Here is a 25,559-nt window from a genome sequence, read left to right on the forward strand (position 1 = left end):
TGGATAAACTGCAGAATGGGCTGAGGGGTGGCAAATGAGTTCAATGCAGATAAATGTGAAGTGATTCACTTTGGGAAGAATAACAGGAAGGCAGAATATTGGGTCAATGGAAAGATGCTTGATAGTGTGGATGTGCTGAGGGATCTTGGAGTCCCATGTACATAGATCCCTGAAGGTTGTCACCCAAGTGGATAGTGCTGTTAAGAAGGCATACGGTGTGTTAGGTTTTATTGGTAGAGGGATTGAGTTCCGGAGCCGTGATGTCTTGCTGCAACTGTACAAAACACTGGTGCAGCTGCACTTGGAATATTGTGTACAGTTCTGGTCGCTCCATTTCAGGAAGGATGTAGAAGCATTGGAAAAGGTGCAGAGGAGATTTACCAAGATGTTGCCTGGTCTGGAGGGAAGGTCTTATGTGGAAAGGCTGAGAGACTTGGGTCTGTCCTCATTAGAAAGAAGAAGGATAAGAGGGGATTTGGTAGAGACATACAAGATGACCAGAGGATTAGATAGGGTAGACAGTGAAAGTCTTTTTCCTAGGATGACGATATCAGCATATACGAGGGGGCATAGCTACAAATTGACGGGTAATAGATTTAAGGCAGATGTCAGAGGCAGGTCTTTACTCAGAGAGTGGTAAGGGCGTGGAATGCCCTACCTGCCAATGTAGTTAACTCAGACACATTAGGGAGATTTAAACAATCCTTGGATAAGCATATGGATGATGAGGGGATAGTGTAGGGGGGGGTGGGCTTGGATTAATTCACAGGTCAGTGCAACATCGAGGGCTGAAAGGCCTGTCCTCTACTGTATTGTTCTATGTTCTCCCTGTGTTCCAATGATGCTACCTTTCACAATCATGTTTTTGACATCTTCCTTTTCTCTTGAGGATTCCTTCCCCACACCTCACTGAGGTGAACAGAGTTCCCACCCTTTTCCAACCCATTTCCTCATCTCTTCTCCCTCCCTCACAGAATTATGATAGGAACACTGAATTTGTCAACTATTGATTTTCCCTTATGCCTCCCCCTCCTTGCTCTGTGTCCAGTGTTTGGTTTTCTTGGTTTTGCTTACAGCACAGCTGACCTATTTTCTATTAACTACACCTACAGTGGACCTTGATCTCTTCTGCATCACCATTACTAGTTTCTTTGTGTTTTGCTGTCTGACCTCTAGGGTCTCTAATCTCCCTCGTCATCTAACCTTCCCTGACTTTCCTTTCTGTCCCACTTGGTCCTCCTACCTTTCGTTGCAGAATAAAGTCCATCACTTTTTCACCTCTCAGAACATTAACATTGTTTCTCTGTTCACAGAAGCTACCTACCCTGCTGAGCTTCTCTAGCATTTTTTTTGTTTTTACTAACAGACCACTGTAATTGAGTGTTCTTATATACATACACAGATCACTGAAAAAGGGTAGAGGGATAATCGGAACTCTTGGCAATTAGCCTAATATCACTAAAAGAGAAAACATGAGAATCTGTTAGAGATTTGATCACTTTCACTAATGTACTTTAGGTAAGGAAATGGTCATCCTTATCTGGTCTGGCCTACATGTGACTCCAGACCCACAGCCATGTGGTTGACTCTTAACTGCGTCCAGACAATTAGGGTTGGGCAATAAGTGCTGCCTAGCCAGTCGCACACTCATCCCGTGTACAAATAACTTAAAAAAAGACACCCTCCACTGAATCATGTAGCTCATTTAGTCAGTCTATCTTTACTATTTTAATTTAATGGTGAACACCAGCCAATCACGATAAACTACAGCTAGCTTACTGCAGTATGATTGAGGGACCCATTGACTGAAGTTCTTTTGTAGATATAAATTCCTCTGTAGGAAGGCCAGAATAGACTTATTATGTTAAATGTAAAACTGATGGAGGGGCAGTATTGTGGAGTATAACACAGTCAGAGGGCCAGGATTGAGAAAATATTGTTAGAAAACATTGTTTGAGGGCCTCATCTAAAGGAGTAGTACATTATGTCAATGAGAGTACTGTATAGTTAGTTACTGTCACAGGAGTCATACTAAGGGATCTCTGCACAGGTTAAATACTGATCCAGTGCTGCACAGTCTGAGGCTGCACTGCCTTCTGGTCAATTAAAAAACAGTGCTTCATTGATAGTTGTGAAGTTCTGTTTGCAGTACTACAATGTGAAATAAAGGGAGTGCTGCACCATCCAGTGGCAATACTGAGAGAGCACATGGTCTCTCTCTCACTCCCCATCTCTTCACCTTATCCACCCCTGGAAGTTTCTAGCCACTCAGTACACTATTTTATTTTGCTGCTTTGTGTTATATAATGTACATAATTTGTTGTCTCAAAAATATTTCAAACCTTTTTGTCTTCTGCCCCCTTTACTGTAATATATTTAACCCACACTGTGTACATAAATATACAGAACACACAGCACATATACAGTAAACTAATTTAATAACACAAAGGCGAGAAGCTAAGTCATCAGTTGATGTCAATCGTATAAGGAAAAGGTTTACCATGTATTCGTTAGTCTTTCAAAGGAGATGTGGGTGTCACTGCCTGGGCTAGCATGTAGTGACCTGGAAAGGGTGATGGTGAGCTGCCTTCTTGAACTACTGGAGGTCCTGGTTATAACAGCATTACTAGAGCTAATGGCCAGGCCAGCACGTATTGCCGACACACCATTCCCTTTGGGAAGGTGTACATGACCCTTCTTGCACTGGTGTAGTTCAAGCAACAAAGGTGCTGTTAGGGAGATTTTGAGTTCCAGTACTTATCCATGACAGTGAAGGCATGGCAAAGTAACTCTAAGTCAGAATGGTGTGTGGCTTGGAGGGGGACTACACCACTATCACTGTGTGCTGATGGTGGGGAGGGGGAATGGCTGGAGGTGGTAGTGGGCAATAAATGTTAAAGCTCATGGATGTTACAACTCCACTCTTATGTTTTGCTTATATGTGTAGAGTACTGAAAGTAGAATCCAGAGATGTCCTACCTCTTTTTCCATCCCTAGATGATCCAGATCTACCAGGGGTAGTATGGATGGTCTTCCATGAGCACACTGAAAGGGCAGGTCGCAGCCAGCCAGCGAGTCCATCAGGCTTCTACATTCTTCCACATTGAGTCCATCACCGAATTTCACAGCACCTGTCAATATGTGACAGACCACAGTTAGACAAGATGTGGAGCCTCAGATCTGTCAACAGGGAGTGTTCTCACTAAAGAGATAAACTGCTCCTCATTGCAGATCTCAGAGGCACTTCAAAATAAAGTAAATAAATAAAAAGACACCATCATCGCACTGAACACGTCAGTGAAAGTAAAAAGAATTCCCTCCGTGGAAAAGGTAAACAGTGCAGAAGGAGCTTGCCATGTGCTCCAGCCTGAAGGAACACAGAGTAACAAGTACCCTAGATGAAAAGAAATGTCTTGAGGTAGAAGTAGAGACTTGGAAAGGAACAGGCAGGCTCAGGAAATACTGCAGCTTCTCAGCAATTTCCCATTATAAGCATTCCCGTCCCTGCTGTAATGGAAAAGCTCAGCAGGTCTGGCAACATCTGTGAAGAAAAATCAGAGTGAACATTTCTGGGCCAGTGACGCTTCCTCAGTAATGAAGCCAAATTTGTCTATGTTAGTATTTTCCTATTTACACATCTATGGAAGCTTTTACAATCCTTTTTTTGTTTCTTGCTATTTCACATTCATATTCTATTCTCTTTATCAGTTTCTTGGTCTTCCTTTGCTGAATTATCATTTTTTAACAACTTTATTAAGCCAGTGCCTTTGATCTAATATTAATCTTTAATATCAGCCAAGGTTCTCTCTTGCTTTTCTTGTTGGGTATTTTTGCCTGAAGGGAAGTTCTTTGTTGAAAACCAGGCATTAATTATTTAAATACGGGTCTATCTCCCTTCAAGTCTTTTAATATATTTCTCCAAGACAACCTCCTCCTCAAATCTTTAGAATTGCCCTTGTTTGTATTTAAGGCCCTAGTTTCAGAATGAACTACATCTTTTCCATTGAATTGAATTCCATGGGAAGTGTAGAAGCAGGCCATTCGGCTGATCAAATCCACACCAGCCCTCTGAACAACATCCCACTCAACACCGTTCCCCCTACCGTATCCTTGTAACCCTACATTTCCCATGGCTAATCCACCTGGCCTGTAATCCATGGACACGAGCAAGTTTTGAGAAGATTTGTAGCTCAGGTTGAGGTCTGGATGCAGATACATTCTATTTTGCTCAAAAAGCACACAATCTGCAGGCAGTCAATCCAAGTAATATTTTATAAATTCCTAGTTTGGAAACAGAATCAGTCTGACTCAAGATTGGGATACAGACAGACTCTCACCTCTCACCTTTAATGCATTGTCTGAGCTGAGATGTCACTTTTTTTTAATAAAACCTTAAGTTATCACGAGAATATGACTTAAAGAAGTCCTGGGATTTACATATTAATGAACCGAAACCTGTGCAAAAGGTAAGATGAGGCTCATTGGAGCAGGAATACCAGCACAGTCTGTTTCAACATCAGTTTCTGCTGCTCCATTTCTCACAATGGACTGTTACACATCTGTTTAAACTCACCACGACAGGCCTGTGAGGACAGCACCTTCAGCACTGTCCGTGACAGCACACCTTGGAATCCTCCTGTTGACTGAAACATCTGTAGCATAGGTGGAGTACAGTCAATAGGTTTACTGTCAGTAAATGAACACTGGGAGACTTAAAAATACAAACTGACCCTCTTTCAGAACTGGCTGGCAATCCCACAACCTAGGACTTACCCACCAATTCCTCCCTTAATTGCATACAACCACCATCCCCTCAACCTAGGACTCTCCCCCACAACCTGGGACTCTCCCTCTCCCTGGATTCACTCCCCTGCCCCATGTTTACCTAGGACTTATCCTGACAATCTGGGACTCACTCATATGTCCCCACCAACCTTACTCCCGGTGTTTACGCCTCCATCGCTAGTCGTCATCAACATGGGTCTTCCCTTTCCCTGGACCCACCCACACCCTCCTGGGTGCACTACATCCTCAAACAAAGGAGCTGGGCTCCCTCCATCTCCCCAGACTCTTACTCCTCTGACCATATGCTTGGTGGCCACCCACTCTCCAAAACACACCCCCCTCTCCGCAAAATTCATTATTAAGGATCACATGTTGTCCCTTGATAACCTCAGAGTTTGAGCACTCACCTCAATCTGTTCCTGAAGGAACTCCTGCAAATGTGAAAACACCATGAGAAAGCTGGTTCAGAGAAAAGGGAATTCACAGTAATGACAGGGAATGTTAGAAACTGGGGACATCAGATATGGGGCGGGGGGAGTTAGACAATGGTGGGTCAGACAATGGTGGGTCGTTAGTGCTGTGGCAAACCCTCCTCATCATTGAGACACCTCCCTCAATGAACCCAAAACCCCCAGAGTCATCAATGTCTCTCTGAAATCCCAGTTATTAATACACCCCAAACCTCAATCACTAATAACCTTTGAACACTCAGTCATCAATATCCTTTCAAACTCCACAGAAACCCCACAATCAGTATCCCTTTGTACGCCCTCAATAGACAGACATCAATCACCCCTTATATACCCCTCAGTCACTGATACCCCTCTGCACTACCAGCCTTAGTGATACTTTGTGAATTCTGGTTGCACACAGCTGTGCCTAAGGGTGTTCCAGGCTGAGAGTCCTATGCTGTAATGTTCAGGGTTTGCATTCTCATATGCTCAGTCACTAATCTTTGACTTATTGAAATAGCTTCCTCAACCTGTCTGCTGCTGAAACTCTCATTCATGCCTGTTCAACCATTTCCAATGCTCTCTCCTGTTTGCCTATCACATTCTATCTGTAAAATTAAAGTCATCCAAAACTGTGCTGCCTCCTCTACAAACCCACACAGAATCCTGTACACCAATCACATCTGTATTTGCTTACCTCCATTGGCTCCTGATAAGCAATGCTTTGATTTTACCATTCTCCTCCTCGTTTACAGATCCCTCCATGGCCATACCCTGCTCTACTTCTGCCCCACAAACTCTGATGTGTTGTCCTCTTATACATCTCTGGTTTTAATTGCTCTTCTTGGCCATAGCTTCAGTGTCCTAGGTCTTAATCTCTGAAATCCTTGCCTAACCGTCCTTAAATGGTTTAAAAGCAACATTGCAACAGAAGTGGCTGTATAGACCGAGGGACATCACCCCACCAATATGGGGCAAGTGGAGAGCCTGACCTTCTGGGAATATCACAGCTGGGGTGAACACATGCTATTGGCATTACTGTGCACCACATTCTAGACATTCAACCAAGACCCCTCTTTGAGGCAGTTGTGGCATTCAAAGTACTGCATTAATGCAACAAGTTATTGTTGTTATCCCCAAGAGCAATCTTGAAGACCTGGATCCTGCAGTAAACAGGTTTGTACTGGGGGCCATGAGTCAGTGCTATGGGTCTGCAGCTGGGATTCTGCATCTTGAAGGGGACTAACCTCCTCTTCAATTAATTGTGATTCTTGAAAGCCCACTCTTCATAAACCTGCAGCCTCTAACACAGCACTGACTGGATGCAAGTGTGAACCACATCAAATACTGGGTGCAGCGAGGACAAGCCATGGAACGCAATGCTCTTTGTAATGTGGGTGCGATTTGCTCCCCTATTTGGGTGGCAGTGTAGCCTTCCCACAATGTGCTATGGCTGAGGGATAGGCTCTCTTCATGACTTCCCATTCTGGAACCAGCAGTCAAACCCCTCCATAAGGTGCAGCTCAGTCTTTCCTCCTGTTGTACAGAAGAGCAGGGTGTGAACAAGGGAAGCTTCTTGCCTTCAGGATGGTCTGAGTGACCGAATGCCGTCCTCTACGAACTTCATTGGCTTCTTTTTCTATAAAGCAGGCTGGCACCTTTTTGATCAGTATCACAGGATTCTCGGCATCACGAAACTCTACCTGCAACCCAGCAGTCTCCAGGTGCTTCCTGTACAACCTGCTGGGAATACACAGAAAATATTAATGAGAATCCTGTTTCAATCAATGACACACTGCTCACTGGATCAGTGCTGGCCAGAGACTCAATGCTCACCAGGGACTGGCCAGAAATCCAGTGCTCTCTAGGGGCTCAATGCTGGCCAGAGATCCAGTACTGACCAGTGTCACAGTGATGGCTAGAGATCCAGTGCTGGCCAGAGATTTCTGCTCAGTGGCCCAGTGCTAACCAATTCCATATCCCATTTGTCAGACATCTTGGCTTCATTTCCAATAATCGTTGAATTAGTGTCAAGAAGACACCCATTGGCATCATTAATAGGAGGTTAAGACATTCCAACCAGACCAACTTGACCAGGCAAAACACCCCCATCCAGGTAGAGATGTTCCTCCAACCAGGTGGAGATCACCCCACCCAAGAAGACATCCCACACCAATCAGAAGTACAGAAACCCACTTACCAGGTAGAGGGCCCTCAAATCAGAGCGAGATCCTCTACCTATGGAAACCTGAGCAGCAGAGATTCCCACCCTCTCCCAAACCACTTGCCCAATCAAAGGTAGAAGATCCAAACACAGAACTGTCCCACCAATTGGACAGTACCTGTCAAAGTGAGCGTGAAATGCTGAGGAGCCACAGGGGACTAGCTGTTCTTGCAATGGCAAACCGTACAATGAGTAAATATGGGAGTTGCTCTGGAAATACCGAGGAAGGGATTGTTGGGAAGTTGTATTCAAGTGGAGCAGGAAGGAGAGAATGTTGGGATGTCATGAAATTACTTGACACTTCGTGGATCAAGCACAACTGTTGAGAACCTCACCATTCTTGCTTGCAAGCAGCTTTCAGCCACCGTGTAGCCTGATTTGTCAGCCACGACAGAGGATGTAAATGGTGACCTTTCTGCTATAACCATCAGCTAACAGACACAAACAATATGGCGGTTCTCAATTCCATCAGGGTCTCACTAACCGTAAAAGCCTAATTTCATCCTGGGTACAACTGATCTCCATCGGGGGACATACTATTGAGCTACATAGCCTCCTCTGACCAGCAGCATCCGGTATCCTCTCATAGCAATCTGCAAATTAAACAAAGAGCAATCAGGCAGATCACCCAGTAGATCGGGGCAGCCAGCAGTCAATGGCAGCTAGCAGGTCAGGCTCAGATGCAGCTGGTAGGTTAAACCAATAACTTACCTGTAGTTGGAGGGGAACCTGCGGGGAGGGTGTTCTGTGGAACACAGAACAGAAGCAATGAAATGATCCAGTACATTACAAGCAAATGAATGCAGTGGAGCACTCCCTCAGTGCGGACCCTCTCTCCGACAGTGCGGCACTCCCTCAGCATTGACCCTCCGACAGTGCGGCACTCCCTCAGCGCTGACCGTCCGACACTCCCTCAGCGCTGACCCTCCGACAGTGCGGCACTCCCTCAGCGCTGACCCTCTGACAGTGCGGCACTCCCTCAGCGCTGACCCTCCGACAGTGCGGCACTCCCTCAGCGCTGACCCTCCGACAGTGCGGCACTCCCTCAGCGCTGACCCTCCGACAGTGCGGCACTCCCTCAGCGCTGACCCTCCGACAGTGCGGCACTCCCTCAGCACTGACCCTCCCACATTGCGGCGCTCCCTCAGCACTGACCCTCCGACAGTGCGGCACTGCCTCAGCACTGACCCTCCGACAGTGCGGCACTGCCTCAGCACTGACCCTCTGACAGTGCCCACTCCCTCAGGACTGACCATCCCACAGTGCGGCACTCCCTCAGCACTGACCCTCCCACAGTGCCCACTCCCTCAGCACTGACCCTCCCACATTGCGGCGCTCCCTCAGCACTGACCCTCCGACAGTGCGGCACTGCCTCAGCACTGACCCTCCCACAGTGCCCACTCCCTCAGCACTGACCCTCTGACAGTGCCCACTCCCTCAGCACTGACCCTCCCACATTGCGGCGCTCCCTCAGCACTGACCCTCCCACATTGCGGCGCCCCCTCAGCACTGACCCTCCCATATTGCGGCGCTCCCTCAGCACTGACCATGCCACCACAGGCTGCCCACCTATCCACAGATTTTGCAGAATTCAATGCTATAAATCGTGGGCATAAAGTTGTGTGCTGAACTAGTTATCTGAACATAAAATCCTGGTGCAAGACCCTGTTCAGCATGCTCACCAGAAAGCAACTGTTCCAGGCGCACTCGCTCATGGGCTGCATGCTGATCAACTAACACCAGCAGGTTGCCCCCTGCAGCACAAAACGTATAGTTAGAGACAAATCAATTAAGGATGACCCCATTACCCTCTGAAACACTCAACACACTCATCTGTCTGCAACACTCCCCGCAGACACGCCCTGTTGAAACACTCCCCACACACACTTCCCGAGACACTTCCCACACACATAGCACTCCCTCCCCAAGACACTTCACACACACACAGTTCTAAGACATTCCCCACCCACACACACCCCCACCCACACAAAACCTCCACACACACACCCCCGAGACACACCCTGACCCCCACACACACCCACCCCGAGACACTCCCCCCAAACACACACAACCCACCAAGACACTCCACACGCAGACGCCATGTTGAAACACTCGCGGCACACTCGCGGCACACGCACGCACACACACACACCCCCCCCACCCTGAGGCACTCTGCGCACACACACAACCCCACCGCTCCGATACACTCCCCACACCCACACACCCACCACTCCGAGACACATCCCACACACACCCACCCCTCCGAGACACACCCCACACACAGCCACCGCTCCGAGACACTACCCACACCCATCCCTCCGAAACACTCCCCACACCTCCGGGACACTCACCATACACACACCCACCCACCCCTCCGAAACACTCCCCACACACCAACACCTCCGAGACACTCCCCACACACACACACCCGCCCAACCCTCCGAGACATACACCACACCCGCCCACCCCTCCGAGACACACACCACACCCGCCCACCCCTCCGAGACACACACCACACCCGCCCACCCCTCCGAGACACACACCACACCCGCCCACCCCTCCGAGACACACACCACACCCGCCCACCCCTCCGAGACACACACCACACCCGCCCACCCCTCCGATACACATCCCACACACACCCACCCCTCCGAGACACACCCCACACACACACACCCACCCACACCTCCGAGATACACACCACACACGCCCACCCCCCGAGACACATCCCACACACACTCACCCCTCCGAGACACTCCCCACACACCCACCCCTCCGAGACACTCCCCACACAACCACCCCTCCGAGACACTCCCCACACAAACCCCCACCCCTCCGAGACACTCCCCACATAAACACCCACCCCTCCGAGACACTCCCCACACACACACCCACCCCTCCGAGACACTCCCCACACACACCCCACCCCTCCGAGACACTCCCCACACACACCCCCACCCCTCCGAGACACTCCCCACACACACCCCCACCCCTCCGAGACACTTCCCACCCTCACCCCTCCGAGACATACCCCACACACACACACCCCTCCGAGATACACACCACACACGCCCACCCCCCGAGACACATCCCACACACACACACCGCTCCGAGACACTCCCCACCCCCACCCCTCCGAGAAACTCCCCACACACCCACCCCTCCGAGACACACCCCACACACACCCCCACCCCTCCGAGACACTCCCCACACACACCCCCACCCCTCCGAGACACTCCCCACACACCCACCCCTCCGAGACACTCCCCACACAAACACCCACCCCTCCGAGACATTCCCCACACACACCCCCACCCCTCTGAGACACTCCCCACACACCCACCCCTCCGAGATACACCCCACACACACCCCCACCCCTCCGAGACACTCCCCACACACACCCCCACCCCTCCGAGACACTCCCCACACACACCGCCACCCCTCCGAGACACTCCCCACACACACCCCAACCCCTCCGAGACACATCCCACACACACCCCCTCCCCTCCGAGACACTCCCCACACACACCCCCACCCCTCCGAGACACTCCCCACACACACCCCCACCCCTCCGAGACACTCCCCACACACACCCCCACCCCTCCGAGACACTCCCCACACACACCCCCACCCCTCCGAGACACTCCCCACACACACCCCCACCCCTCCGAGACACTCCCCACACACACCCCCACCCCTCCGAGACACTCCCCACACACACCCCCACCCCTCCGAGACACTCCCCACACACACCCCCACCCCTCCGAGACACTCCCCACACACACACACACCCCTCCGAGATACACACCACACACACCCACCCCCCGAGACACATCCCACACACACTCACCGCTCCGAGACAATCCCCACCCCCACCCCTCCGAGACACTCCCCACACAAACACCCACCCCTCCGAGACACTCCCCACACAAACACCCACCCCTCCGAGACACTCCCCACACACACCCCCACCCCTCCGAGACACTCCTCACACACACACCCACCCCTCCGAGACACTCCCCACACACACCCCCACCCCTCCGAGACACTCCCCACACACACCCCCACCCCTCCGAGACACTCCCCACACACACCCCCACCCCTCCGAGACACTCCCCACACACACCCCCACCCCTCCGAGCCACCCCCCACACACACCCCCACCCCTCCGAGCCACCCCCCACACACACCCCCACCCCTCCGAGCCACCCCCCACACACACCCCCACACCTCCGCGACACTCCCCACACACACCCCCACCCCTCCGCGACACTCCCCACACACACCCCCACCCCTCCGCGACACTCCCCACACATACCCCCACCCCTCCGAGCCACCCCCCACACACACCCCCACCCCTCCGCGACACACCCCACACACACCCCCACCCCTCCGCGACACACCCCACACACACCCCCACCCCTCCGCGACACTCCCCACACACACCCCCACCCCTCCGCGACACTCCCCACACACACCCCCACCCCTCCGAGACACTCCCCACACACACACACCCGCCCAACCCTCCGAGACACACACCACACCCGCCCACCCCTCCGAGACACACACCACACCCGCCCACCCCTCCGAGACACACACCACACCCGCCCACCCCTCCGAGACACACACCACACCCGCCCACCCCTCCGATACACATCCCACACACACCCACCCCTCCGAGACACACCCCACACACACACACCCACCCACACCTCCGAGATACACACCACACACGCCCACCCCCCGAGACACATCCCACACACACTCACCCCTCCGAGACACTCCCCACACACCCACCCCTCCGAGACACTCCCCACACAACCACCCCTCCGAGACACTCCCCACACAAACCCCCACCCCTCCGAGACACTCCCCACATAAACACCCACCCCTCCGAGACACTCCTCACACACACACCCACCCCTCCGAGATACACACCACACACACCCACCCCCCGAGACACATCCCACACACACTCACCGCTCCGAGACAATCCCCACCCCCACCCCTCCGAGACACTCCCCACACAAACACCCACCCCTCCGAGACACTCCCCACACAAACACCCACCCCTCCGAGACACTCCCCACACACACCCCCACCCCTCCGAGACACTCCTCACACACACACCCACCCCTCCGAGACACTCCCCACACACACCCCCACCCCTCCGAGACACTCCCCACACACACCCCCACCCCTCCGAGACACTCCCCACACACACCCCCACCCCTCCGAGACACTCCCCACACACACCCCCACCCCTCCGAGCCACCCCCCACACACACCCCCACCCCTCCGAGCCACCCCCCACACACACCCCCACCCCTCCGAGCCACCCCCCACACACACCCGCACCCCTCCGCGACACACCCCACACACACCCCCACCCCTCCGCGACACTCCCCACACACACCCCCACCCCTCCGCGACACTCCCCACACATACCCCCACCCCTCCGAGCCACCCCCCACACACACACCCACCCCTCCGCGACACACCCCACACACACCCCCACCCCTCCGCGACACACCCCACACACACCCCCACCCCTCCGCGACACACCCCACACACACCCCCACCCCTCCGCGACACTCCCCACACACACCCCCACCCCTCCGCGACACTCCCCACACACACCCCCACCCCTCCGAGACACTCCCCACACACACACACCCGCCCAACCCTCCGAGACACACACCACACCCGCCCACCCCTCCGAGACACACACCACACCCGCCCACCCCTCCGAGACACACACCACACCCGCCCACCCCTCCGAGACACACACCACACACACCCACCCCTCCGAGACACACCCCACACACACACACCCACCCACACCTCCGAGATACACACCACACACGCCCACCCCCCGAGACACATCCCACACACACTCACCCCTCCGAGACACTCCCCACACACCCACCCCTCCGAGACACTCCCCACACAACCACCCCTCCGAGACACTCCCCACACAAACCCCCACCCCTCCGAGACACTCCCCACATAAACACCCACCCCTCCGAGACACTCCCCACACACACACCCACCCCTCCGAGACACTCCCCACACACACACCCACCGCTCCGAGACACTCCCCACACACACACCCACCCCTCCGAGACACTCCCCACACACACCCCACCCCTCCGAGACACTCCCCACACACACCCCCACCCCTCCGAGACACTCCCCACACACACCCCCACCGCTCCGAGACACTTCCCACCCTCACCCCTCCGAGACATACCCCACACACACACACCCCTCCGAGATACACACCACACACGCCCACCCCCCGAGACACATCCCACACACACACACCGCTCCGAGACACTCCCCACCCCCACCCCTCCGAGAAACTCCCCACACACCCACCCCTCCGAGACACACCCCACACACACCCCCACCCCTCCGAGACACTCCCCACACACACCCCCACCCCTCCGAGACACTCCCCACACACCCACCCCTCCGAGACACTCCCCACACAAACACCCACCCCTCCGAGACACTCCCCACACACACCCCCACCCCTCTGAGACACTCCCCACACACCCACCCCTCCGAGATACACCCCACACACACCCCCACCCCTCCGAGACACTCCCCACACACACCCCCACCCCTCCGAGACACTCCCCACACACACCGCCACCCCTCCGAGACACTCCCCACACACACCCCCACCCCTCCGAGACACATCCCACACACACCCCCTCCCCTCCGAGACAATCCCCACACACACCCCCACCCCTCCGAGACACTCCCCACACACACCCCCACCCCTGCGAGACACTCCCCACACACACCCCCACCCCTCCGAGACACTCCCCACACACACCCCCACCCCTCCGAGACACTCCCCACACACACCCCCACCCCTCCGAGACACTCCCCACACACACCCCCACCCCTCCGAGACACTCCCCACACACACCCCCACCCCTCCGAGACACTCCCCACACACACACACACCCCTCCGAGATACACACCACACACACCCACCCCCCGAGACATCCCACCCACACTCACCGCTCCGAGACAATCCCCACCCCCACCCCTCCGAGACACTCCCCACACAAACACCCACCCCTCCGAGACACTCCCCACACAAACACCCACCCCTCCGAGACACTCCCCACACACACCCCCACCCCTCCGAGACACTCCCCACACACACACCCACCCCTCCGAGACACTCCCCACACACACCCCCACCCCTCCGAGACACTCCCCACACACACCCCCACCCCTCCGAGACACTCCCCACACACACCCCCACCCCTCCGAGACACTCCCCACACACACCCCCACCCCTCCGAGCCACCCCCCACACACACCCCCACCCCTCCGAGCCACCCCCCACACACACCCCCACCCCTCCGCGACACACCCCACACACACCCCCACCCCTCCGCGACACTCCCCACACACACCCCCACCCCTCCGCGACACTCCCCACACATACCCCCACCCCTCCGAGACACTCCCCACACACACCCCCACCCCTCCGAGACACTCCCCACCCCTCCGCGACACCCCCCACACACACCCCCACCCCTCCGCGACACCCCCCACACACACCCCCACCCCTCCGAGACACTCCCCACACACACCCAAACCCCTCCGAGACACTCCCCACACACACCCAAACCCCTCCGAGACACTCCCCACACACACCCCCACCCCTCCGAGACACTCCCCACCCCTCCGCGACACCCCCCACACACACCCCCACCCCTCCGCGACACCCCCCACACACACCCCCACCCCTCCGAGACACTCCCCACACACACCCAAACCCCTCCGAGACACTCCCCACAAACTCCCCCACCCCGCCGAGACACTCCCACACACACCCCCACCCCTCCGAGACACTTCCCACACACTCCCCCACCCCTCCGATACACTCCCCACACACTCCCCCACCCCTCCGAGACACTTCCCACACACTCCCCCACCCCTCCGAGACACTCCCCACACACACCCCCACCCCTCCGAGACACTCCCCACACACACACCCACCCCTCCGAGACACTCCCCACACACACACCCACCCCTCCGAGACACTCCCCACACACACCCCCACCCCTCCGAGACACTCCCCACACACACACCCACCCCTCCGAGACACTCCCCACACACACACCCACCCCTCCGAGACACCCCCCACACACACACCCACCCCTCCGAGACACTCCCCACACACACCCCTCCGAGACACTCCCCACACACACACCCATCCCGCTGAGACACTCCCACACACACCCCCACCCCTCCGAGACACTCCCCACACACACCCCCACCCCTCCGAGCCACTCCCCACACACACACCCCCACCCCTCCGAGACACTCCCCACAAACTCCCCCACCCCGCCGAGACACTCCCCACACACACCCCCACCCCTCCGCAACACTCCCCACACACACACCCACCCCTCCGAGACACTCCCCACACACACCCCCACCCCTCCGAGACACTCCCCACACACACCCCCACCCCTCCGCGACACTCCCCACACACACCCCCACCCCTCCGCGACACTCCCCACACACACGCACCCCTCCGAGACACTCCCCACACACACGCACCCCTCTGAGACACTCCCCACACACACCCCCACCCCTCCGAGACACTCCCCACACACACACCCACCCCTCCGAGACACTCCCCACACACACACCCACTCCTCCGAGACACTCCCCAAACACACACCCACCCCTCCGAGACACTCCCCACACACACACCCCACCCCTCCGAGACACATCCCACACACACCCCCTCCCCTCCGAGACAATCCCCACACACACCCCCACCCCTCCGAGACACTCCTCACACACACCCCCACCCCTCCGAGACACTCCCCACACACACCCCCACCCCTCCGAGACACTCCCCACACACACCCCCACCCCTCCGAGACACTCCCCACACACACCCCCACCCCTCCGAGACACTCCCCACACACACCCCCACCCCTCCGAGACACTCCCCACACACACCCCCACCCCTCCGAGACACTCCCCACACACACACACACCCCTCCGAGATACACACCACACACACCCACCCCCCGAGACATCCCACCCACACTCACCGCTCCGAGACAATCCCCACCCCCACCCCTCCGAGACACTCCCCACACAAACACCCACCCCTCCGAGACACTCCCCACACAAACACCCACCCCTCCGAGACACTCCCCACACACACCCCCACCCCTCCGAGACACTCCCCACACACACACCCACCCCTCCGAGACACTCCCCACACACACCCCCACCCCTCCGAGACACTCCCCACACACACCCCCACCCCTCCGAGACACTCCCCACACACACCCCCACCCCTCCGAGACACTCCCCACACACACCCCCACCCCTCCGAGCCACCCCCCACACACACCCCCACCCCTCCGAGCCACCCCCCACACACACCCCCACCCCTCCGCGACACACCCCACACACACCCCCACCCCTCCGCGACACTCCCCACACACACCCCCACCCCTCCGCGACACTCCCCACACATACCCCCACCCCTCCGAGACACTCCCCACACACACCCCCACCCCTCCGAGACACTCCCCACCCCTCCGCGACACCCCCCACACACACCCCCACCCCTCCGCGACACCCCCCACACACACCCCCACCCCTCCGAGACACTCCCCACACACACCCAAACCCCTCCGAGACACTCCCCACAAACTCCCCCACCCCGCCGAGACACTCCCACACACACCCCCACCCCTCCGAGACACTTCCCACACACTCCCCCACCCCTCCGATACACTCCCCACACACTCCCCCACCCCTCCGAGACACTTCCCACACACTCCCCCACCCCTCCGAGACACTCCCCACACACACCCCCACCCCTCCGAGACACTCCCCACACACACACCCACCCCTCCGAGACACTCCCCACACACACACCCACCCCTCCGAGACACTCCCCACACACACCCCCACCCCTCCGAGACACTCCCCACACACACACCCACCCCTCCGAGACACTCCCCACACACACCCCCACCCCTCCGAGACACTCCCCACACACACCCCCACCGCTCCGAGCCACCCCCCACACACACCCCCACCCCTCCGAGACACTCCCCACACACACCCCTCCGAGACACTCCCCACACACACACCCATCCCGCTGAGACACTCCCACACACACCCCCACCCCTCCGAGACACTCCCCACACACACCCCCACCCCTCCGAGCCACTCCCCACACACACACCCCCACCCCTCCGAGCCACTCCCCACACACACACCCCCACCCCTCCGAGACACTCCCCACAAACTCCCCCACCCCGCCGAGACACTCCCCACACACACCCCCACCCCTCCGCAACACTCCCCACACACACACCCACCCCTCCGAGACACTCCCCACACACACCCCCACCCCTCCGCGACACTCCCCACACACACCCCCACCCCTCCGCGACACTCCCCACACACACGCACCCCTCCGAGACACTCCCCACACACACGCACCCCTCTGAGACACTCCCCACACATACGCACCCCTCCGAGACACTCCCTACACACACCCAGCCCTCCAAGACACTCCCCACACACACACCCACTCCTCCGAGACACTCCCCAAACACACACCCACCCCTCCGAGACACTCCCCACACACACACCCCACCCCTCCGAGACACTCCCCACACACACCCCTCCGAGGCACTCCCCACACCCACCCCTCCGAGGCACTCCCCACACCCACCCCTCCGAGACATTCCCCACACCCACCCCTCCGAGACACTCCCCACACACCTCGAAGACACTCCCCCCCCCCACACACACACACACACACACCCCCCTCTAAAACACTCACAGAATCACAGATTCCCTTATCTGTAAGCAGGTCATTCAGCTCATCAACTCCACACCCCACCTCTGAAAAACATCTTATCCAGAACCAACACCCCCACCACCCAACTCTATCCACGTAGCCCCGCATTTCCCATGGCTAGTTGACCTAACCTGCAAATCCCTGGACACTATAGACTGTTTCGCATGGCCAATCCAGCTAACCTGCACAGCTTTGGACTGTGGGAGAAACCAGTGCACTTTGGACAAAAGCAACGCAGACACGGGGAGAATATGTAAACTCCATACGGACAATTCCCCAAAGAAGGTGGAATTGAACGCAGGCCCCTGGTGCTGTGAAGCAGCTGTGCTAACCACCCTTCTGAGATACTCTTATTTACATATACACACACACACACACACACACACACCCTTCTGAGATGCTCCCCATGCACATCCCCCTCTGAGACGCTCCCCACGCACAACCCCTTCTGAGACCCTGATTGTTTGACCCCGTCTCCTCCCTATCACGTTTGATTGAGGTTCACTCACCTGTTGGTGCTTTTTTGTTGGTCCTTGTTTCTATCAAACAGGCAATGAACTTGTTGTCCACCTGGTTAAGAACCTGAAAGACATGAAATTTACAGAATTGGAAGACATGAAATTTACAGAATTTGTGGATTAGAGGATGATTTCAGCAACTAAACAACACTCACCCTGAGCTGCCAACAAACTCTTACCTGCAATGAGCCGATCATATCTTTGGTGAAGCGATAAGGGTATAGGATGTTGTGAATCTTCACTGCCAAACTTCCAGCCTGATCATTGCTAACATCGACAGCAACCTAGAACACCAGCACCAAAGAGAGGACATAGTTTCAATGTTTCAACATGCCCAGAATCCCAGTGTGCTGATCAGTTGTGGTAATGTAACTAAGCTAACAACCCATAACAAAGAGTGAATGCTCTACACACCTGGGTTCAAATCCCACCAAGGCAGAACTTTGGAACATAAATTCAACCAAAATCTGGAATAAAAAGCTGGCATAATGGTGAACATGTGACCATTGCAAATTGTTGGAAAATTCTACCTGACTCACCAATGTCTTTCGGAAAGGAAATCTGGTCTGGTCTACACGGGACTCCAGACTCACTGCAATGTGGCTGACTCTTAAATACTTTCTCTTAAATACTCTTAAATATAAATTATACTTTACGTAAGTACATCAGTGTAGTGAAACAGAATACGGAATATAGCGTTACAGTTGCAGAGGAAGATAACTCTAATGTATGAGAGGTCTGTTCAGAAGTCTGATAACAGCAGGGAAGAAGCTATTCTTGTATCTGTTAGTACAAACTGTTGTATCTTCGCCCTGACCTAAGAGGGTGACACAGAATATAACCAAGATAGGAGAGGTCTTTGATTATATCGGCTGCTTTCCTGAGACAGTGGGAAGTATAGATGGAGTTAACAGAACAAAGCTGGTTTGCGCGATGGACTAGGCTGTGTTCACTGATCTCTGTAATTTCTTGCGGTCTTGGGCAACGCAGTTGCTATGCCAAGTTGCAATGCATCCGGATAGAATGCTGTGACTCTGCAGAAGTTTGGCAGATGTGAAAAGGACTTCTTTGGGGAAACTCAGATGGCCTCCTTCTTCAAGGACGGACATCTACTACAAACCGACCGACTCCCACAGCTACCTGGACTACACCTCCTCCCATCCTGCCCCCTGTAAAAACGCCATCCCATTCTCCCAATTCCTTTGACTCCGCCGCATCTGCTCCCAGGAGGACCAGTTCCAAAACCGTACAACCCAGATGGCCTCCTTCTTCAAGGACCGCAATTTCCCCCCCGACGTGGTCGACGATGCCCTTCACCGCATCTCTTCCACTTCCCGCTCCTCCGCCCTTGAACCCCGCCCCTCCAACCGCCACCAGGACAGAACCCCACTGGTCCTCACCTACCACCCCACCAATCTCCATGTACAGCGCATCATCCGCCGTCACTTCCGCCACCTCCAAATGGACCCCACCACCAAGGATATATTTCCCTCCCCTCCCCTATCAGCATTCCGTAAAGACCACTCCCTCCGTGACTCCCTCGTCAGATCCACACCCCCCACCAACCCAACCTCCACTCCCGGCACCTTCCCCTGCAACGCAGGAGGTGCAAGACTTGCGTCCACACCTCCCCCCTCACCTCCCTCCAAGGCCCCAAAGGAAACTTCCATATCCGCCACAGATTCACCTGCACCTCCACACATATCATCTATTGCATCCTCTGCACCCGATGTGGCCTCCTCTATATTGGGGAGACAGGCCGGCTACTTGCGGAGCGTTTCAGAGAACACCTCTGGGACACCCGGACCAACCAACCCAACCACCCTGTAGCTCAACATTTCAATTCCCCCTCCCACTCCACCAAGGATATGCAGGTCTTTGGACTCCTCCATCGTCAGACCACAACAAAACGACGGTTGGAGGAAGAACGCCTCATCTTCCGGCTAGGAACCCTCCAACCACAAGGGATGAACTCGGATTTCACCAGTTTCCTCATTTCCCCTCCCCCCACCCTGTCTCAGTCAAATCCATCAAATTCAGCACCGCCTTCCTAACCTGCAATCTTCTTCCTGACCTCTCCGCCCCCACCCCAGTCTGACCCATCACCCTCACCTTGACCTCTTTCCACCTATCACATTTCCGGAGCCCCTCCCCCAAGTCCCTCCTCCCTACCTTTTATCTTAGCCTGCTGGACAAACTTTCCCCATTCCTGAAGAAGGGCTTATGCCCGAAACGTCGATTCTCCTGTTCCCTGGATGCTGCCTGACCTGCTGCGCTTTTCCAGCAACACATTTCCAGCTGTGAAAAGGACTTAGAAGGACTTGAAAATTTAGACAGTATTGAGTAACAGCCAATAGGCCATTGAGCACAGGGTGGTTGAACAGGGCTCACTAAGCAGTCTGATATTGCAAAAAATAGCCATACATGGTAGATCCTACCTCTGGAGGGCGAGGAAAGACTGGATTTGTCCACTCTCGAAACAGTGAGCGCAGAGAATCATTTGATCCCGACTGGGTAGCTGTCGAAACAGAACAAAACCATACAGTCACATTCAGTATATTCATAATGTGGAGTGTACCTCAATTATATCTGATTCCTGAAGAAGGGCTTATGCCCGAAACGTCGATTCTCCTGCTCCTTGGATGCTGCCTGACCTGCTGCGCTTTTCCAGCATCTGCAGTCCTCACTTTCTCCTACCTCAATTATAGTTTGTCTCTCCTGGTCCTAATGCAGGACAATCCCGAGTACATGTTGAACCAGTGTTGAGATGAACAATAACTCAGAGGAAGAGTGGAATTACAAAGCAAGGGAACCCAGGGAACAGGAACAAGATGAACACTTTTGAGGCTCTGTCCCAAACCATTTCTCAACTCCAACTCCGTTCTCTCCACAACTAATCATGGCTGATACAGGCTATCTAGTTTCACCGTGACAAACCACAGCACTGTACATCCAAGCTCACAGTTCAGAACTCAAACTTAATAAAAAGTGACTCAGTAACATATTAACATTGGGTCACCTGTTAAATGCCTGGAGCAGGAAGGAAAGAAATTGAAGGTTCACAGTTTGAAGTTGTTCACTGAGATGCCATCCCTGCCCTACTTAGAACCAAGTCAAACCAATTTCATCTCTACTAGTAATCCCTCACCGCTTTTGTCTTTCTGTCTCTCTTCATGTGGCCGTGGCAGGAAAGGGATAAGACTATGACTGCGGAATGGGTAACACTGGTATTGGAAACCTGCCAGAGAAAGCAAACAGCAAGTTTATATTAAATATATACCGGAAAAATATTGAGTAGAACAGAATTCTGGTTAGGCCACAGCTCTGGTAAGGGTATAACGACACTGGAGAGAGTGCACAGGAGACTCACCAGGATGTTGCCTGGGAAGGAGCAGTTTAACTTTGAAGAGAGGCTGGATAAGCTTATGTTATTTTTTTTAAGCAGAAAAGACTGAGGGGACCTGGTCTAGGTGTATAAGATTATGAGGGGCATTGTCAGAAAGGGCTTATGCCCGAAACGTCGATTCTCCTGTTCCTTGGATGCTGCCTGACCTGCTGTGCTTTTCCAGCAACACATTTTTCAGCTCTGATCTCCAGCATCTGCAGTCCTCACTTTCTCCATTGTCAAGTGGATGGAAAGCAGCTGTTCACCTTAATTGAAAGGTCAATAACAAATAAGAATAATTTTGAGATGAAGACTGTAAATTTAGATAGATTTGAATACAGTGTTTTTCAACTAGAGGATGGCAGGGTCTGGAATGCGCTGCCTGGGAGGGTAGTTGAGGTGGGAAATCTCACCTTTTAAAAATACATGATTAAGCACTTGAAATGTCAGAATATTCAAGGCTATGAGCTAAGTGCTGGAAAGTGCAATAGTGTAGATTTAGTATAGTTTTTTGTTGGTGAAGAATTGACAGGTGGCAGGGCCTCTTCTAATGTATAATTCTGATTGTTTGAACAAATAGTGTAAAGGGAGTGCCATATATTTGCATGTGTGATTCAGCAATAATATAAATGAATTAGTAATCTTCATTCTCCAATGCTGATGATTGGAATTGGCAGAGCTACCTCAATGAAAACGCTGTGTGGGCCTCAGTTACACAGAGCAGAAACTCCCCCCCTGCTGCCAGTTTACAGCATCTTGCTTTTGGAGTTGCTGACATCAGTTTGGGTTAGAAGTCTACAATTGCTGAGGATCCATCCTGAGGCCAGGCTCCAGAACAAACAATGTGTGAGAGTTAAGACAACTGTTAGTGACAATGTAGTAGTTATTCTTGAACAGGACAAAATAATGTAAAAGCTGCTGCTGCAAAAGAGGAGGACAATGCAGTGTGACCAATCACCAACTAAGGAATCATAAACTTAGGAGGCTGAAGCCACTCTTACAAAAGTTGTCATTTCAAACGTCATCAAGGACCCTTTCAATACCATTGGTCAAAGGAAACCTGACAGGTCTGCTTTGTGCCCTAAGGATGTTTGAGTGCCTCCCCGCTGGCTTACCAATGATTTATCCTCTACCAGCCCTGTCCATTTCCATCTCAGCCAAATAAGATTAGATTAGATTAGATTAGATTAGATTACTTACAGTGTGGAAACAGGCCCTTCGGCCCAACAAGTCCACACCGACCCGCCGAAGCGTATACCACCCAGACCCATTCTCCTACATTTATCCCTTCACCTAACACTACGGGCAATTTAGCATGGCCAATTCACCTAACCTGCACATCTTTGGATTGTGGGAGGAAACCGGAGCACCCGGAGGAAACCCACGCAGGCACGGGGAGAATGTGCAAACTCCACACAGAGAGTCGCCTGAGGCGGGAGTTGAACCCGGGTCTCTGGCGCTGTGAGACAGCAGTGCTAACCACTGTGCCACCGTGCTGCCCAATAACTTCTCATTTGCTTTTCCCCAGTTTAAAGCTTTTAGTCCTGATTTATCTTCCATGCTTAACCAATAAAGTCTAACTTGTTAACCCATTTAATGCATCATCCTTTCTTAGAACGGTAATTGATCTTTTAATTAATACTGCTGCCACCTCCTTTTCATAGAATTATAGGATAACCCACCCAGACCCATTTCCCTACCCTATTTCTCTACATTTACCCTTGACTAATGCAACTAATCTACACATCCCTAACACTATGGGCAATTTAGCAAGGCCAACTCACTTAACCTGCACATCTCTGGATTGTGGGAGGAAACCGGAGAACAAACAACAAAGAAAATTTACAGCCCAGGAACAGGCCGTTGGCCCTCCAAGCCTGAGCCGATCCAATCCACTGTATAAACCTATCGCCCAATTCCTAAGCATCTGTATCCCTCTGCTCCCCACCTACTCATGCATCTGTCCAGACGCATCTTAACTGAATCTACCGTGCCTGCCTCTACCACCTCTGCTGGTAACGCGTTCCAAACACCCACCACCCTCTGTGTGAAGAGCTTGCCGCGTGTATCCCCCTTAAACCTTTCACCTCTCACCTTGAACGCGTGACCTCTTGTTATTGAATCCTTCATCCTGGGAAAAAGCTTATCTCTATCCACCCTGTCTATACCCTTCAAGATTTTGTAGACCTCAATCAGGTTCCCTCCTCAATCTCCTTTTATCTAATGAAAACAATCCTGACCTACTAAACCTCTCTTCATAGCTAGCACTTTCCATACCAGGCAACATCCTCGTAAACCTTCTCTGCATCCTCTCCAAAACATCCACATCCTTCTGGTAATGTAGCGACCAGAACGGTACACAGTATTCTAAATGCAGCCGAACCAAAGTCTTGTACAATTTTAACATGACCTGCCAGCTTTTATACTCAATACCCCGTCCGATGAAGGCAAGCATACTATATGCCTTCTTGACCACTCTTTCCACCTGTGCAGCAATCTTCAGGGTACAATGGACCTGAACTCCCAGATCTCTCTGCTCATCAAGTTTTCCCAAGGGCCTTCCATTTACAGTATAGTTCACTCTAGAATTAGACTTCCCAAAATGTATCACCTCACATTTGCCTGGACTGAACCCCATCTGCCACTTCTCCAGTCTATCTATATCCTCCAGTATTCTCTGACAGTCCTCTATGTTTTCTGCTACTCCACCAATCTTCGTGTCATCTGCAAACTTGCTGATCATACCAACAGTGCCCTCTTCTAGATCATTAATGTATATTACAAACAACAGTGGCCCCAATACTGACCCCTGTGGAACACCACTGGTCACCTTTCTCCATTTCAAGAAACTCCCTTCAACTACTACTCTCTGTCTCCTGTTGCTCAACCAGTTCTGTATCCACCCAGCTAGAACACCACGTGACTTCACTTTTTCCATTAGTTTACCATGGGGACCGTTATCAAACACCTTACTTTTACAAAGTCCGTGTGCAGTATATGACATCTACAGCCCTTCCTTCATCTATCAACTTGGTCACTTCCTCAAAGAACTCTAAGTTGGTAAGGCACGATCTCCCCCGCACAAAACCATGTTGCCTATCACTGATAAGCCTATTCTTTTCTAAATATAAATAAGATTCTATCCCTCTGTACCTTCTCCAGCAACTTTCCCACCACTGACGTCAGACTCACTGGTCTGTAGTTACCCGGAATATCCCTACTACCCTTCTTGTACAGGGGGACAATATGAGCAACCCTCCAGTCCTCCGGCAGCTCACCAGTATTTAAGGATGCCACAAAGATATCTGTCAGG

At 53.7% G+C, this 25,559-nt stretch overlaps 1 protein-coding gene across 1 annotated transcript in view; it reads right to left on the bottom strand.

Moving 5' to 3' along the window:
• Positions 1 to 25,559, bottom strand: part of mlh3 (mutL homolog 3 (E. coli)) — a 31,052-nt gene that overhangs the window by 719 nt on the left and 4,774 nt on the right. The window contains exons 3-12 of the mRNA XM_087989530.1: positions 22,010 to 22,099; positions 21,300 to 21,379; positions 19,041 to 19,145; positions 18,853 to 18,925; positions 9,144 to 9,215; positions 7,946 to 8,054; positions 6,818 to 6,977; positions 5,193 to 5,216; positions 4,574 to 4,652; positions 2,980 to 3,131 (exon numbers count right to left, since the gene is read on the bottom strand). Coding sequence (XP_087845656.1) covers positions 2,980 to 3,131; positions 4,574 to 4,652; positions 5,193 to 5,216; positions 6,818 to 6,977; positions 7,946 to 8,054; positions 9,144 to 9,215; positions 18,853 to 18,925; positions 19,041 to 19,145; positions 21,300 to 21,379; positions 22,010 to 22,099 — 944 coding nt within the window. The remainder of the gene's footprint in view (positions 1 to 2,979; positions 3,132 to 4,573; positions 4,653 to 5,192; positions 5,217 to 6,817; positions 6,978 to 7,945; positions 8,055 to 9,143; positions 9,216 to 18,852; positions 18,926 to 19,040; positions 19,146 to 21,299; positions 21,380 to 22,009; positions 22,100 to 25,559) is intronic.

Source organism: Chiloscyllium plagiosum, unplaced genomic scaffold, assembly GCF_037043375.1.
Source record: "Chiloscyllium plagiosum isolate Xiang-an unplaced genomic scaffold, Cpla_swu_hap1 HiC_scaffold_8, whole genome shotgun sequence".
Taxonomy (NCBI): domain Eukaryota; kingdom Metazoa; phylum Chordata; class Chondrichthyes; order Orectolobiformes; family Hemiscylliidae; genus Chiloscyllium; species Chiloscyllium plagiosum.